General features: G+C 46.7%; 1 protein-coding gene and 2 long non-coding RNA genes across 4 annotated transcripts; all 3 read right to left on the bottom strand.

Moving 5' to 3' along the window:
• Positions 1-5,122: 5,122 nt before the first annotated feature.
• LOC136533261 (uncharacterized) lies at positions 5,123-6,126 on the bottom strand. Its single transcript, XR_010778432.1, has 3 exons — positions 5,991-6,126; positions 5,812-5,913; positions 5,123-5,185 (listed from the first exon to the last, which is right to left on the bottom strand). It is a non-coding gene; the product is annotated as an uncharacterized lncRNA (long non-coding RNA).
• A 41-nt stretch (positions 6,127-6,167) lies between these two features.
• Positions 6,168-7,656, bottom strand: LOC136533260 (uncharacterized; the record flags this gene model as incomplete). Its single annotated transcript, XM_066525819.1, has 3 exons — positions 7,539-7,656; positions 7,061-7,432; positions 6,168-6,361 (listed from the first exon to the last, which is right to left on the bottom strand). Coding segments are annotated over exons 1-3 (654 nt in total), but the record flags the coding sequence as incomplete, so codon positions are not given.
• A 4,885-nt stretch (positions 7,657-12,541) lies between these two features.
• Positions 12,542-13,674, bottom strand: LOC136533262 (uncharacterized). Of its 2 annotated transcripts, XR_010778434.1 has the most exons (4): positions 13,541-13,674; positions 13,337-13,381; positions 12,964-13,149; positions 12,542-12,626 (listed from the first exon to the last, which is right to left on the bottom strand). It is a non-coding gene; the product is annotated as an uncharacterized lncRNA (long non-coding RNA). The 2 variants fall into 2 exon arrangements; XR_010778433.1 differs by having other exon boundaries at positions 13,337-13,656.
• Positions 13,675-14,460: the final 786 nt, after the last annotated feature.

The following is a 14,460-nucleotide window of genomic DNA, read 5'->3' as shown; positions in this document are numbered from 1 at the left end:
GAGAGCAGAGAGGGTTCGCTCGACAAGGGAGGCGTGCGGGTGGCCATGTCCCCAAAAGGAGAAAGAAGGGGGGGTCCGGTACGGAGACGAGGGCGAGGATCAAGAGCGGACCAGAGGCTAGGAAAAGGAGCTGCGCACAGTGCACGAGGACGGCGAGTGCGGAAAAGTTATTATTTGAGTAGTCTGGAGTGATCGAAACGCCTAAATTGATGCAATGTCCCAATCCCAGTGTCCGGTTTGACCGCGCTACGCACGCATCGACACCTGTGGACACTGTCGGTACCGGGACCCACCTGCGTTCAGCTCTCGTTTGGCTATGGCGCACTCGCCTTGTTCACTCGCACAGTTCCTTTTTCTCTCCTTTTCTCGCACCCTGTCGGGTCTCGACTCTCGCCCTCGCCCCCGTACCGGACCCCTCCTTTTTCTTCTTTTGGTTCCTCCCTCCACTCAAGCTCGCGCAGGGAGCGCACCATGGCCGACGCTCTCCCCACCTCGTTACCCGCTAATGTTTCTCTTCCACGCCGCCTCCACTTCCCTGTTGCTTGGGTGCGGCCGATTTAGCTACATTTACTCCACACCCATGCAACCAGCAAAGCACACAGCAGGCCGCATGCAAATTAAATCCGCGCGCACCGCCAGTGGCCACTCACCCGCGCTCCTTTTCCCGCACACTGGTGCTGTCCTCTCAGCGTCACGCCGCTGTCTCTTCTGCACCGCCACCCACGACACCGCTCGTGATGTCACCTCCATTGGCCCGATGCTGCCGCTGTTGTCCCCCCACAAACCTGATTCCCTCTGCCCTGAATGCTGCTCAGTGCTGCCGATAATGGCGCGCACCCACCCTCTAAACCCGCCATCAATCGCCTATATCCTCCTTCACAACAAGACACTCCACACTCAACGCTAATCACCCGCATGAGCCCCTATTCAAATGCCAACCTATTTCAATATTTTAAGAAAAAGCCTGAGAGAAGTGCTGCAAGCTGGAGACTATCGAAGGAAAACATCAAGTAGGAGCCGGAGTACATTGTCAGAAGGAAGAAGCCGACACTTTCAAGATGTGCTTAGATGAAGCTGAGCTCACCATGACCATCTTTGGTATCCTAATTCGTACTATGGTGGCAGCAATCATATTGTATATCCTTATAATGCGCCCGCTACCCTACGAGAGGCCCTGAGATAGCTGTTGAAATAAGAAGAGTTGAATAAATATTCAAGTTTCGCGGATTTATTCAAATTTCGAGGGCATAGGGCCTGTCCACAACTTGGCTACGTATGATTATGTTATTTCTTACATTCACCAAAGAAATAGCGGCACAATTCCTATACCAGCTATATTGTGATGCGAGGTCCTCTGCAATTGTCATTGTGGTTAAGTTTTTACGTAGCTAGCATAGTATCAGTGCTGGGTATCCATGTGAGTTCATTGTCAGTAATAACTAAATAAAGTTTGGACATGCTGCACTCTAACATTTAAGATGGTGTTTGAAAAAGAAAATGGGGATCTTATCTGTAAGGATAAGGTCTAGGCACGCTTTAACTTTTGATCTATGGATCCAGAATCTGTAGTAACTTTCCTTGTATCCCTTATTTTCTTCTTTTCTTTCTGTCTCTTAAGCCTCTAGCTGTTTGTTTGTACTCTTTTGTTCCTTGCTTATTTTTAATAAATTGCCTGTAGGGGCTGGCAAGCCCCTCCAGTTTCGTCCAAAAAAGCATTTTATACCTCTGCAACTAAGAGGTTAATCGAAAAGCAGGATCATGTTTACACCTTTTCATCTCCCAGCCACTGGCAGGCTGCATACACTTTACTGCCATAGCATCACAATTCTTCTGGTAGTTTATAAAATTTATGTTTTCAAAATGTATCAACTCCTCCATTTCTTCTTTCTAGATCCGCAGTCTAGAGTAAGGAGAAGATCATAAACAGATACAAGCTAACTTAAGCACATGAAGATACACCACTTGAATACAGGGATAAATACAACGTGTCAGAAATTCAACCCTGGTGTGAGGAATATTTTTTTTGAAGGTCGTGTGAGGAATATTTGTCTGGTGGATGTCATTGCCATCTTTTTTCTTAAACGAGTTTTACCTCTGCTTTTCAGAAAGCAACAAGTACATAAGTCTGCTGGGGTTACCAGCTTCCGCAAAGAGCAGCAACACCTATTCTACTACAGAATTCAGATTTCAGCTACATCTGACAGCATAACAGAACTAGGCTGAAAGTTCTTGAGCCAACCCATGACTGCATCCTACATATGTCGAAAGGCTTCTTATCTCCTTAAGCAAAATCTTCCACCTCTGCATCAAGGATACATAAATGTAGAGCACGTCAGCTGGAGATTTAGGATTTTTTTTTCTCTATCGCCATCTTATCCCTAATGGTCCACATAGCCCAAACAAAACCTGCAAAAGCAAACATAAGCAATCTGATTGGTAGGGGCCCCTTGCCCTGTAACCAAGTGCAACTAAACTCCTTCAGTGAACGAGGAACATTTTGTAGCTTGAAAACTTGAGCAATCACACTCCAAATGAATTTGGCAATGTGGCGCTGGAAGAAAATATGATCCACAGATTCTGCTAAACCATAGAGGCAACAATTAGCAGTCTCTTTTGAACCCCTTTTGATGAGACTTTGGGCAACCTGTAACTTGTTACTAAAGATTTGCCATAAAAAGAACTTGATTTTCAAGGGAATCTTTGCTTTCCAAACATAGCCAGCCACTCTGCTAGCTACCCCTCCATCACTAATGAATCTATATAAGGATTTAGTGGAGAATGTCATCTGGACCCCTTATGTAGTAGTTTCTCCCGATCTGTTGAAACTAAAACAGAAAATGTTAGAGCATGGGGAAAAAAAAGATGGTGAATCCATCCACATTGAGAACGCAAAGAAATGGCCATAGAAATCAGTAGTTTGTACCTTGAGCCTGCGAGAGAAAGCGGACTGGTAGACAAGATTTCAAATGATTTCATACAAATCACCTGAGCTCAGTTTCCAAAGCTGCCAAGAGCAACAACCAATCGAAACTAAGAAACATCTAAGTGGGAAAAAATAACGGAAATAGAGGCATGGATGGCTGGACATTACTGAAACAGCAATATTGTATTCTTCAACCAAAGGCTCCTTCATTGAGTCAATTTGTTAAGGGTCGTCAGTTGAAAGAGACACGGTAAACCTCTTAAGAAATATGTTGGGAAAGGGTTCCGGTGATAGTCGACAAACAGTGAGTTGTTACTTAAAGGAGACATTGCAAGATCAATCTGAGTACAGCCAAAACAGAAGATATATTAGTCAGTTTCTCATAAGCAACCATATGAAAATCCAATTGATGTCCAATCAACCAAAAAAAAACTATCACCGGCCAGATATTTGCTATACCCAAATCTGCTATTTGGAGCCCACAACTGAAGAGATTATTACCTGTGGCTTCCCTTGCTTGAAATAGGACCATGTGCTTGCTCATCGACGTACAAGTTTCCAAGGTTACCAATCTCTAGAACAGTTTCACATGCTGATGACAGCAAAAGATTTTTGTACTGGTGTTGTGCATTGTCCACCTGTAAAAACAAATTCACGGTGATTCGAATAGAGGCACAACAGGGCATGTGAATGCGTGATACTTCTTAGGCAGACCATCATCGTTTCATGAGTGCAAACTACAGATGGGCCCACCACATCATCGGCGACACTTGTTGACAGAGTAAAAAACAAATTCACTATTGTAGGCCTTATATTTTCTAAGTCTCTAAATCTCTATACAGTTGGTTATATACATACTAGACTACCGGTTCAATCACAAACTCGTGGTTCATAATTAAATCCTTTATCCTCCACTCCTCGGTTTAAAAGGTACCATGAAAACCTGCTTACCAGGTTTTCTATGTTATCTCTGAACAAACTTCCATCTGCAGCAGCAAGTGAATCAAAAGCTAGGCTGGATTTACAATTCTTTTTTAGTAGCCCAAGTGTATGATTAAGGAGGTTTCCAGTTCAAGTGAGTAAGTGAGATCATTATTAACACGTAAAGATGCATAGGTAACACAAACAAGGAGCACCAAGTGAAGAAAGAAGGCAAATGACAACAATTTCAGCACACATGAAAAGTATATACATGTTTCAGAAACAAAGGTAATTTAAGTAGAAATACCAATTGTATTAGCAAGATGACCATTGACTATATTGATAAAGCGTTCTGCTGAATAGTCCCCATCATTGCCGAATTCTACTTCCCGCAAGAAGTGCCTAACATCATCAGCCCCAAATCTTTCTACCAGATCTTTTGGTTCAAGTGTGTTGCCTAATGACTTACCCATCTTCATGCCATCCTAGGATTTTCAAAATACAAGCCATTGGTGCATGAAATAAAAGTGACTTGCTGAGATAAAGCATGAAAGGTGACTGAGAATCTAGATACTTTTTTTTGTACTTATGGTAGAGTGCTATACTGTCATCAGGGCTCTATAAGTGGAAACAAGTACAATTGTAAATAGGTAAGATCACCTTTGTCAAGAATCTATGACCAAAAACTGTATCAGGAACACTTAAACCTGCTGACATTAACATGGCTGGCCAATAAACTGCATGAAACCGTAATATGTCCTGAGACACGCACAAAAAGTCATGTAGATATGTGCCTCTGCATCTCTGTTCATGCAGAAAGGTGGGCATGGTTATTTGGTTAGCAACAAACATTGTTGTACAGGCAAATCACTGAGCACGCAGTGTAAAGCATCCATGAGCGAGGCATTCGTTAGTATAAGATGGGACCAAAGAGAGATAAGCACCATGGTGTCCACTGTTGGTGGACCGTGTTGCGGCGGAGGCGGTATGACACGCTGCGCGGTCCGGCGGGGGCCGCGGGAGGACTGAGGACAGCCAGGTCGGGAATGTTGCTTTCACAACTCCCATTAATTCATTCTCAACCTTAAGAAATTATTGCCTACCTATGTTTTAACTGATGGAAATATGCTCCAGAACCGTAGAGTTTCGTCGCCTGCTCCTGTTACTATGGTCTGCAAACTACATCTCACCATCTTAGCTGCTCTCCTCAACGAGATAGATAGTAGTTTCTGGGTTCATCATTAAAACAATGTACAAACTAACTACATTCGGGTTTACCTATCCATCAGGCGACGACGCAAGGTAAAGCACACGCATTGTATGTCCGGTTAGAGTTGCAACCTGTCTGCCCCCTAAATAATCCAATAGTCAGTGAAATTAGGTTAAAAAGAAATGGCCCCTGGTAAACTGTATAAGTTACGCCATACAAATGACATCACTACAAAAATTGTTTATTAAGAAGCACTTAACCGGTGTATGCTGCACAGCAAGTGGTTTTCATTGCCTAGTTTACATTTCTATTGTGTTTTCTGCTGCTCGTAAGTCAATGTCTCAGCCCACATAAACAAAATTACATCTTTGGCATGGAATCCAAGATGAATCTAATTAATAACTTGCATATGGAGTCACACCATGGAGAGCTTTTGATGCTTCATACCAAAAGGGCACAATTATATGACAATGTTCTTACTGATCAACTGATGTGGAACTAATCATGCTATCAATGGTATTATACAGCAAATGGTTTTCATTGCTTGCTTTAAGTTTCTCTGTTGTCTTAAGCATTCCTTAATTCAATGTATCATCCCATAGAAAGGAATTATTATATTTCAGAAGCAAGCCGAGAAAGACTGTGTTGCGCAGATTGGAAGTCATTCTATAACTGTATCCAAAGGATGCAGTGTACGGTTGGCTTACTGATCTATCAGGAGATGCTAAGTACCTAGATCCACAACATATAAGCTCACCTTTGACATGGATGGATATTTCCACACCATGATTTGATTTTGGGAATACCCATGTGTGCTCACAAGCTCATTCACATTTTTACACCACGCAAGGTTGCAAACCTGCAACAGAAAGCAAAAGATGAGGATAGCAGCACCACACAACAGAGAGATCATTAGCGGTCAGAACTACTACTTGCCTGGCTGCCTGTGTCAATTGAGTTTAGAACATTTCCATTAGCCGTGTTCCAAAACCTGATGCATCTATCAACTGTTCCACCTCCTAATACTAGGAGTCCTTGCTGATGTGGTGACCACGCTATTGCTTTAACAACGGCTGTATGTTCTGTCAACCGCAACACTGGCTGTTGCGATCGTTGCGGAGTTGGTGTCTGAGAGGAAGTTGGACTAGATGCAATCATAGGAGTCGCGATCCGAGAAGGCTCCTGGCTAGCAATTGGAGTCATTTCTGTTCCCATGTCTCTCATAGAGACAGACCTAACTACAGGTGTTGGTCCATCAACTATTGAAGCATTGTGTGCAGGTTTAAGCAAATCAGAATGGACGAGACCTGAAAATAGAGCATAAGATGAATTTTCATCAAAAGTGCACTGAAACATACCGATATTCCAATAACATAGAAACACACGGTTGGTAATTTATTTATTCTACACACATCTGCGAACTTCTAAGTGCAAGCAGCTAGCATATAATAAGAGAATGATGTAGTACGCCTCAAATATGTCCTGATCTGAATGCCCATTTATCCTGGTAGTTATTTTCCAAAAGAAAATATAGAAGTAAAACATTTAGTTGGTGCCTGGTGGGAATAGAGTGCCATCCTTATGTATTTGTTAAATGAAATACACGTAACTTTTTTGGGGTCCAAGAAGCTGCCATGATGAAAAGAGCAGCTGTCCAGCTGAACATCAAAGGCAGACTTCTCTGCACGGGCAGCTCATGATGTCACACTTTACCTGTCCCCAATTCACCCCGCTCCAGCACTTCAAACTTGCAACCAAATGTTCTAAATAATCCTTAACTCTTATCTCTTCACGCTACATTATAAGATATAACTAAATTATAGTTAGGACTCCAATGTTCAGACACACAAAACAGACTAGAGCTGAAATCTAATGCATTATAATCCGGAATATGACCTCACAATTACAATATGTATCACTGCATTATAATTCTATAATGTACTGCACTAGTCTATATGTGCTGAAAACAATAAAGAAATCGATAGCATGGAAAAGTTCATGCTTACCATCTGAATTCTTAACCAATGGTCCAGTGTTGGTAGGCACATCCGTGACCACCTTAGCAACGGCTGGTGGACGGCCTCCATGTTCAGGAAATGCCAATGCGAACTTCTTTGGCACAGTTCCAGCGGAAGGCCCCGCACGGCCAGTACGGTTTGACGTCGGGCTGGAAATCCACTTCTCGGCGTCGTCCCACTTGGACGGCGTTGGCCGAGAGAACGGCGGCAGTAACGCGGCCACCGCGGTCAACCTCTTCACCGTCGGCGGCCCCGATGAGCTGCTCTCCGAGTCGAAGCTGTCGTCGTCCGGGGCTCGGTTTCTTGACCTGTGGCCACTGTTGCTCGACATCTCGGTGGAGGTGGAGCATTCCAAGCTCCCTGTCGACGTATTCGGTATTCAGTATCCGAGAACTCATGCTCAGCAAATGGTAAAAGGTCGAATCATATATGAATAGTTCGATGATTGGTCAGGCGATGGACTTACTCCGGTCGTTGAGCTCGCCGGAGTCGTTGGCCTCCGGCGATGTGTCCTCGCCATTGTTGCGCTGGTGTTTCTCTAGCCCGCGAAGCATTGCTCGTAGCTTAGCTGGAGAGAATCCGCCGGACTGGGGCAGAGACTTGGAACGGACACGCCTCCGACCGGAGCCAGCGCGAGCATGCAGGAGGCGAGGGCGCAAGGGAGAAGTGGAAGGGGCGGGTGGGCGTGGCGCCGTCGCCATCGTGCAGCTCGCTGGCCAGGCGGGGGGTGCAGTGGCAGAGGATGGATGGCCGGTGCGGGGATGGATGGGCGAGGAACCTCCTGGAAGGATACGGGGTCCCCTCCTCTCTCTCCTCTCCGCGCTCTCGCTCTCTCCCTCGCTCCTCGTCGCGACCGCCGAGGCTCCCCGCACCCTGTGCGCGGCGCAACGGCATCCCCCGCCACGGCGCCATGGTGCGTCGTCCAGCGCCGGTGGCCGCGGCCGCCTCCGAGCCCCTGCTCTCCCCCGGCGCTGCCTCGTCCCGCTGGTCCGCGTGGCGCGCGAGAGAGAGACGCGCGCAGCGGGGGGAGGGGAGGCGGCTGCGCCCACCGCCGGGGCCTGGCCACGCCGGTGCGCCGGAGGACGACCGATGCGGCCGCAGATCTGGAGAGAGGGAGAGGGAGAGGAAGAGAGAAAGGCGCCGCCGGGCCGCCCGCGTGGAGAGAGAGAGGCAAAGAGAGAGGAGGTGTTCGATGTCGGCCCACCGCGCGCCATCGAGACCAAGCGCGAGATGAAGGAGCGCCTCACCGCGCGTTGGGCCATGGGCAGGTTCATCAGCGGCGCCTCCGCCGATGTGCTGGACCCGCACCTCGCCTGCACGCCCGCCGTGGAACGCGCGCTGGGCCATGGGCAGGTTCATCGGCAGCGCCTCCGCCGATGCGCTGGACCCGCACCTCGCCCGCACGGCCGCCGTGGAACGCGCACTGGGCCATGGGCAGGTTCGTCGGCGGCGCCTCCGCCGCTGTGCTGGACCCGCACCTCGCCCGCACGCTCGCCGTGGAACGCACGCTGGAGATGGTGCTGGAGCTCGCGTTCCGGTGCATGGCCCCCATCCGACAGGACAGGCCCGCCATGAGCGACTGCTGCAGGGCGCTATGGGCCATCAGGAAGACGTACCAGGACATGCTCGCCGCCGACGCCACGCCGTAGTTCTCCGACCGAGCCACCACCACCGGCAGCGCCGACAGTGGCCCCGTTCGGTGGCTGAAAAACGCTGGGCAACCGCATCCTCTTCCTCCTGCCCGTCCTCGTAGTAGTACTCCCCGTCGTTGCAGCGGAGCTCAGGGTAGTACCCGCCATCGCCATCGACGTAGCCGTCCTCGCCCTCGAGCAGGAGGAGGTCCTCTTCCTCCACGGCGGCGCTCTGCGCGAGGAGGTCCTCGCCCTCGCCACCGGGAAGCGGGATGCCGAGGTGGAGGAACTGCAGCCTATACTCGCGAAGCCTCACGCGGAGGCGCACCAGGCGGCGCGCGCGCTGCGCGAGCAGAGCGCGGAGCTGGTCGATGTCGGCGGCGTCGAGCTCCATCTTCTCATCGGCGAAGCGGCGGAACTGGCCGAGCTCCATCTGGACCTCGGCCTTCTCGCGCTGCAGGCGGAGCATCATGGCCATGGCCTCGCTGGCGGCGATGGCCGCGGCGAGGCGCTCCTCCTCGACCTCGGTCCGCAGCGCCGACGCCGCGGACTACGCCGATGCCACCGCCTCCCGCAGCGCCGCGCACTCGCCCTCCGCCTCGACCCGTGCCGCGGGGCCCGCCTCGTCGTCCCCCGCCTCCCCGCTCTCCTTCCCCTTCTCCGCGCCCAGCTTCCGCTTCACGGACCGCCGCCACGGCACGGCCGACGAGGAGGAGGAGCAGCAGCACGGGCACCGCTCCCCGGCGGCCGGCGATGGCGACGCGTCGGGGTCCTGGTCGTGGTCGTGGTCGTCGTCCATGGCGGCGGCGGGAGGCCAGAGGATTCGGGGAAACCGCAGCGAGGCGCAGGCAGACGCGGAGCCTTTCCTCGTTTGGATTTGGGAGCGCATGTCGCGCCGAGCTTTGCCACCCGCGCAGGCGGCTGAGAAATGGAGATGGGGATGGGTATACGGGATGAGAACCGGAAACGAGGACGGGATGGGGTCAGGTGCACACAAATCGACAAGTGATACATGCGTGCAAAGCGAGGACGGTCCCAGCAGCATGTTCGTGTTAGGCACCGTCCATGCATGTACGCGTTAGGCACCGGCCCTGCATGCCGACAATCACCTGCTTCACCTGGCCGGTTGAGACGCGTCTCATCTGAGCCGTGAAATTTCGATCTAACGCACCAAACAAAAAGAACTGACGTGGACATCCTAGAAGGCCGCCGATTCGGCGTGCCTTCATATCTTTAATTCGGCTTCAGGAGGATAGCCCATGTATGGAGCTAATGAATGACCAAGAAGATAACTCGCAAAGGAGATGGATATTTTTTTCTTTTCAAAAACTATATCATTCCTACGTAACCAAATCGACCAATAGGTGGCGGCAGCTCATAGTAGAACTAAAGGCTTCAAATCTTTACTAATGCCTTGAATCCAATTGCCGAACATATTTGACACGCTATAAAGGTTTAGCTAGACTTGAGGCCACCTGAAACTACTCGAGCGAAACGGCAACCAAAGAACAAGTGTCTAATTGTCTCTTCTTTGTGACAAAAACAACATGTTTTGCTCCAAGGTTTAGCTTGGTATATGATTTACTATTGTTTTTCTTCAAGAAAAGAATTAATCGGTGGTAAATTATCATATAGGGTATATAATATACATGGTTGTTGCATTTCGCGGTGGTGCATTGCAGTTCTGTTCGCTTTGGTTTCATAGGCTTGAGATCAAATAAACTTTCTTTCCAATTCATATCATATAAATAGGAAACATTTTCCTTTTTTACTTTCTTCCCTTCCGTGGCTTCTGCCCCGGCCTGCTCCTTTGCTTCGGCCCAAGTAATCCCGCTTCCCTTCCTCCTTTCTCACTCTTTTTTTTTGAACCTCAAGCTTGGCTCTAGGGCCTTATATTCATCTCAATAGCTCAGCACATTCACGTTCATTACATAGATAGGGAAATCATCAAGCCATATCCTCAACTGGCCTGACTCCCAAGCTAGACCAAGTTTGGCAATCTCGTGCGCAGACGAGTTACAAGACCGTGGTACATTAGAAACACTTCGTTCGGCTTGTTGAATCTTGACTGAAACTAACTAAAAAATACTGTTCTGGCTGAATTGTTGTGAGAGAAAAACACTGTTCCGGCTGAAAAAAACTAAGCCGAATAAGTCAAATATGGGGTAAGCCGAATGGCGGCTTGCTAAAACTTGGCTGAAAAATATTGTTCTGGCTGAATTGTTGTGAGAGAAAAACACTGTTTCTGCTGAAAAATCAAGCTGAATAGTGCGAATTATAAGGTAAGCCGAACGGGCCTATCTATCAAAATGAACATCAAGAAACTCGCGGAGGAACATAAACAATATTCCACTCGGCTCTAGATCGAGCAGATTAGACTGCAAAGCTTCTCGCAGCTGACTAGAATCCGTCTCCACTTGCCATGCGCCTGACCAGCCTCCACTGCTTTAACACACGCCATGGTTTCAGCCATAAGGACATTGTGCACTGGGCTTATATTGCCGGCTCCTGCTAACACCAGATCCCCAGCTGCATCTCTTGCCACGAAGCCCCAAGCACCATCTTTGTTCTCATTTTTGAAAGCACCATCAATATATGTTCACCTTCAACCAGCCCGTGTTGGGAGGTTTCCATGTTGGAACTATCTTCTCCGCCGAACTAGATATGCGCCTGGTAATAACATGTTGCTCTGTAGAGGAACTGAGCACAGCCTTCACAATCTCGCTGCTAGGACGTTGCGCCTCACCAGCATTAATCCTGTTCCTCTCGTCCCACCACTTCCATAAAAGGATAATCACAATTGATCTTTTGTGCTACTCTAATTTCAGAATATCATTGACAAAATCCTTGGCCGACACTACAAGATTTTCGGTCTACTGCAACGCCAAAAAAGTGTAGCAAAAGACCAAAAAATGGTAGCCATAGTAATTTTGCTACCAATTTTTTTTGGTTAAATGTCGTTGCACTTGTAAGGGTAGCAATAGCATAATGCAATGGGTTACATTTTAGTTGCGACACACAGCCCCTCTATTGCAACACTTTTGACGCTTTTGCAACACCTGGTGAGTGTTGTAACAAAAGCAATTGCAACCACTATGGGTGTGGTAATAGTATCAATTGCAACGAACTAGGCGTTGCTAGCGATACGTATTGCGACACGCTGGTCGTGTAGCAACACAATGCAAGCGCAACGCAACACAGGTGTTGCAATCGTGGTTGTTGCTACGCAGAGAAAGCATTGCAATAGAGGTTCTCTATTGCCACGTCGCCTAAATGGTTGCTATAGGTGGCTTAGGTTATTGCAACATCTCTTCAGGTTGGTTGCTACAGAGAGGTCGTATATTGCCACGTTTCTGAATGGTTGCTATAGATGGCATAGGCTATTACCACGTTACTTAGGTTGGTTGCTACAGACAGGTCATCTATTGCCACGTTACTAACTATCTGGTTGCTATAGGTAGATTCCTCTATTGCCACCGTCATCTTTTTATAGTTGCAAGAGATAGTTTCTCTATTGCCACGATTATCGTACCTATTGCCACGACTAAATGTGGTTGTTATATGTGCCATCATATATTGCAACGCCAGATTAATATATTAATAATTCATGTTGCGACACTTTGTTTGGTAGCTTAAATTAATAATCGCAAAACGACAAATACATAATGAAGGAAGCATCGACATCCATTAAAACGAAATATAATTTGTTCATACAAAATCTTTAACAAAACACACCGAGTGTCAAACTAAATGAGAACACAAGTAGATAGCTTAACACATAATAATGTGTTAAGCACAGACAACTGTTTGAACTCATTCGATTCAAAAGGCTAATGTCTACTGTAGCAGCGAAGGTTCCCTTGATATGTATGTTGGCCATCGTCCCACCATTCGCATGCTCCTTCTCAAACTCAAGATTCCTCCTGAAAAAATCATTGACATGCATTAGTTAAACTGAGACTAGTGGTGGCAAAGCTAATTGAACACTGAAGCAAAACACGAGCTGCAGTACTAGAGTTCTGTGAGCTGCAGTACTATCAACCATGAACTTTGAAGCGTAAAGCAAATATAAACATACATGCAGCTGCCTCCCAAGACATTTTATGAGCACAAACACATCCATATATATTTCTAATCAGCAAGAGGAAACTAAGCCTGGACCATATTTAGGAGCAGAACAAAAGAATAGCTATGTACTTCTCCAAAAGGACTATATGTTCCTTTTTAATGCAAAGAGAGATAAAAGGTTTCACATAGTACCTGTGTATTCTTTTTGGACAATGCAGATCTTTTCCTAGCCGCAGTTTCCTTCAGTTGCTTTGCTGTAGTATAAACAGCACCCGAATTCGCTGCCAAATTACTTCTAGTCATGCGCCCTCTAGTGAGACGTTCTTCAGCTGCGGAGGAAGGGGGTTGTTGTTCTGGCTGGCTGGTTTCTTGGGTAACCTGAAAATAAATGGTTGGTGGTAAAAATTACACCCCTTGACAAGAATATGACATGCATGTTACACCACTTAATCATAAACTCTCTGATCTGCACACACCGGAAATATGCAGGAGAAATAAACATATGGCTCGCAAAATAAAAGATGACATAAATAAGAACTGAGCTGGAGCCTGGAGAGGCACTTACTAATGCTGTTGTGGTGGACCTGTTAAACAATTGTATTTTGGAGCCCTGCAATAACCATAATCTCCGTATCAATGTCTACACTCTGAGTATAATGAAACAATTGTATATTAATGTGCAAGCTATTGGCTTGAATGTTTGAATCCAAATTAGTACACCATCACAAACATGATCATGACTCCCTGTTAAAAGTGAACTAATGCTTACCTACTGTTACTGGTTACCTGAGATAACAACCAAGCTGCTGATGTGTTGCTGCCCACCTGTTTTTGTTCAACAACTGAAGCTGAAAGCTGCCGCTGGAAATTGGTAACGGAAGGACCTCCCATGCTGCTCTGAACTGTTGAAACCTGCAAGCAAAGAAAAGGTAGGACACATAACTCAAATTATGTGTGTAGTTTTATTTTTGACTTGAGAACTAGTGCTCACTCAGCTAAACAAAAAGAAATACAAAGAACAGGTGAGAACAGTTACCTACACATAACAGAAAGTCCATATAAGTGATCAGTAAAAAAACAGATTCTATACGTTCACATGCTCACTTTAGTCTAAGCTAAGATGCAATGAAAAGGATCGAACACTTTTAAAGAAAAATTCGACAGCCATTTACTACTGAGGTCAAAGCAAGCCATCAACCTCACAATAGATAACAAACTATCCAAAGCAACCTTTGTTATCAACAAGTATATTTGTGCCATGGAATATAACAAAATAACAAGAAGCCACATCATTATAAGCATTTGCGGACAGGATTCATATAACAGGAGAAATTTTCTTGCCTTTATATCCCTGTGTATGATTCCATTGTGTTGCAAATATTTCAGTCCAGGCAAAAGCTGTTTAGTATATTTCCAGATGACCTGATAAAGAAATAAAGTGAATAAAAAAATACTCTCCCTGGTTAACTCGTCAAATTAACAGTACAAGCATTTTAGAGTGGAATAAATAGATAGATAGATAGATAGATAGATAGATTTAATTTGAACAATTGGATAAAATATAAAAGTCAAAGCATTGTTTGAGACCAAAACTTCTCACCTGGGCCTTCTGTCTTGTCGCATTGCTGCTTCCAATCATAAACAGCCACCAAGAAAACAATCCCAGATCCATCAAATCGCTCAAAAAGT

This window comes from Miscanthus floridulus, unplaced genomic scaffold (genome assembly GCF_019320115.1).
Source record: "Miscanthus floridulus cultivar M001 unplaced genomic scaffold, ASM1932011v1 fs_831_1_2, whole genome shotgun sequence".
In the NCBI taxonomy this organism is placed as follows: domain Eukaryota; kingdom Viridiplantae; phylum Streptophyta; class Magnoliopsida; order Poales; family Poaceae; genus Miscanthus; species Miscanthus floridulus.
This window is presented reverse-complemented; position numbering and strand designations above follow the sequence as displayed.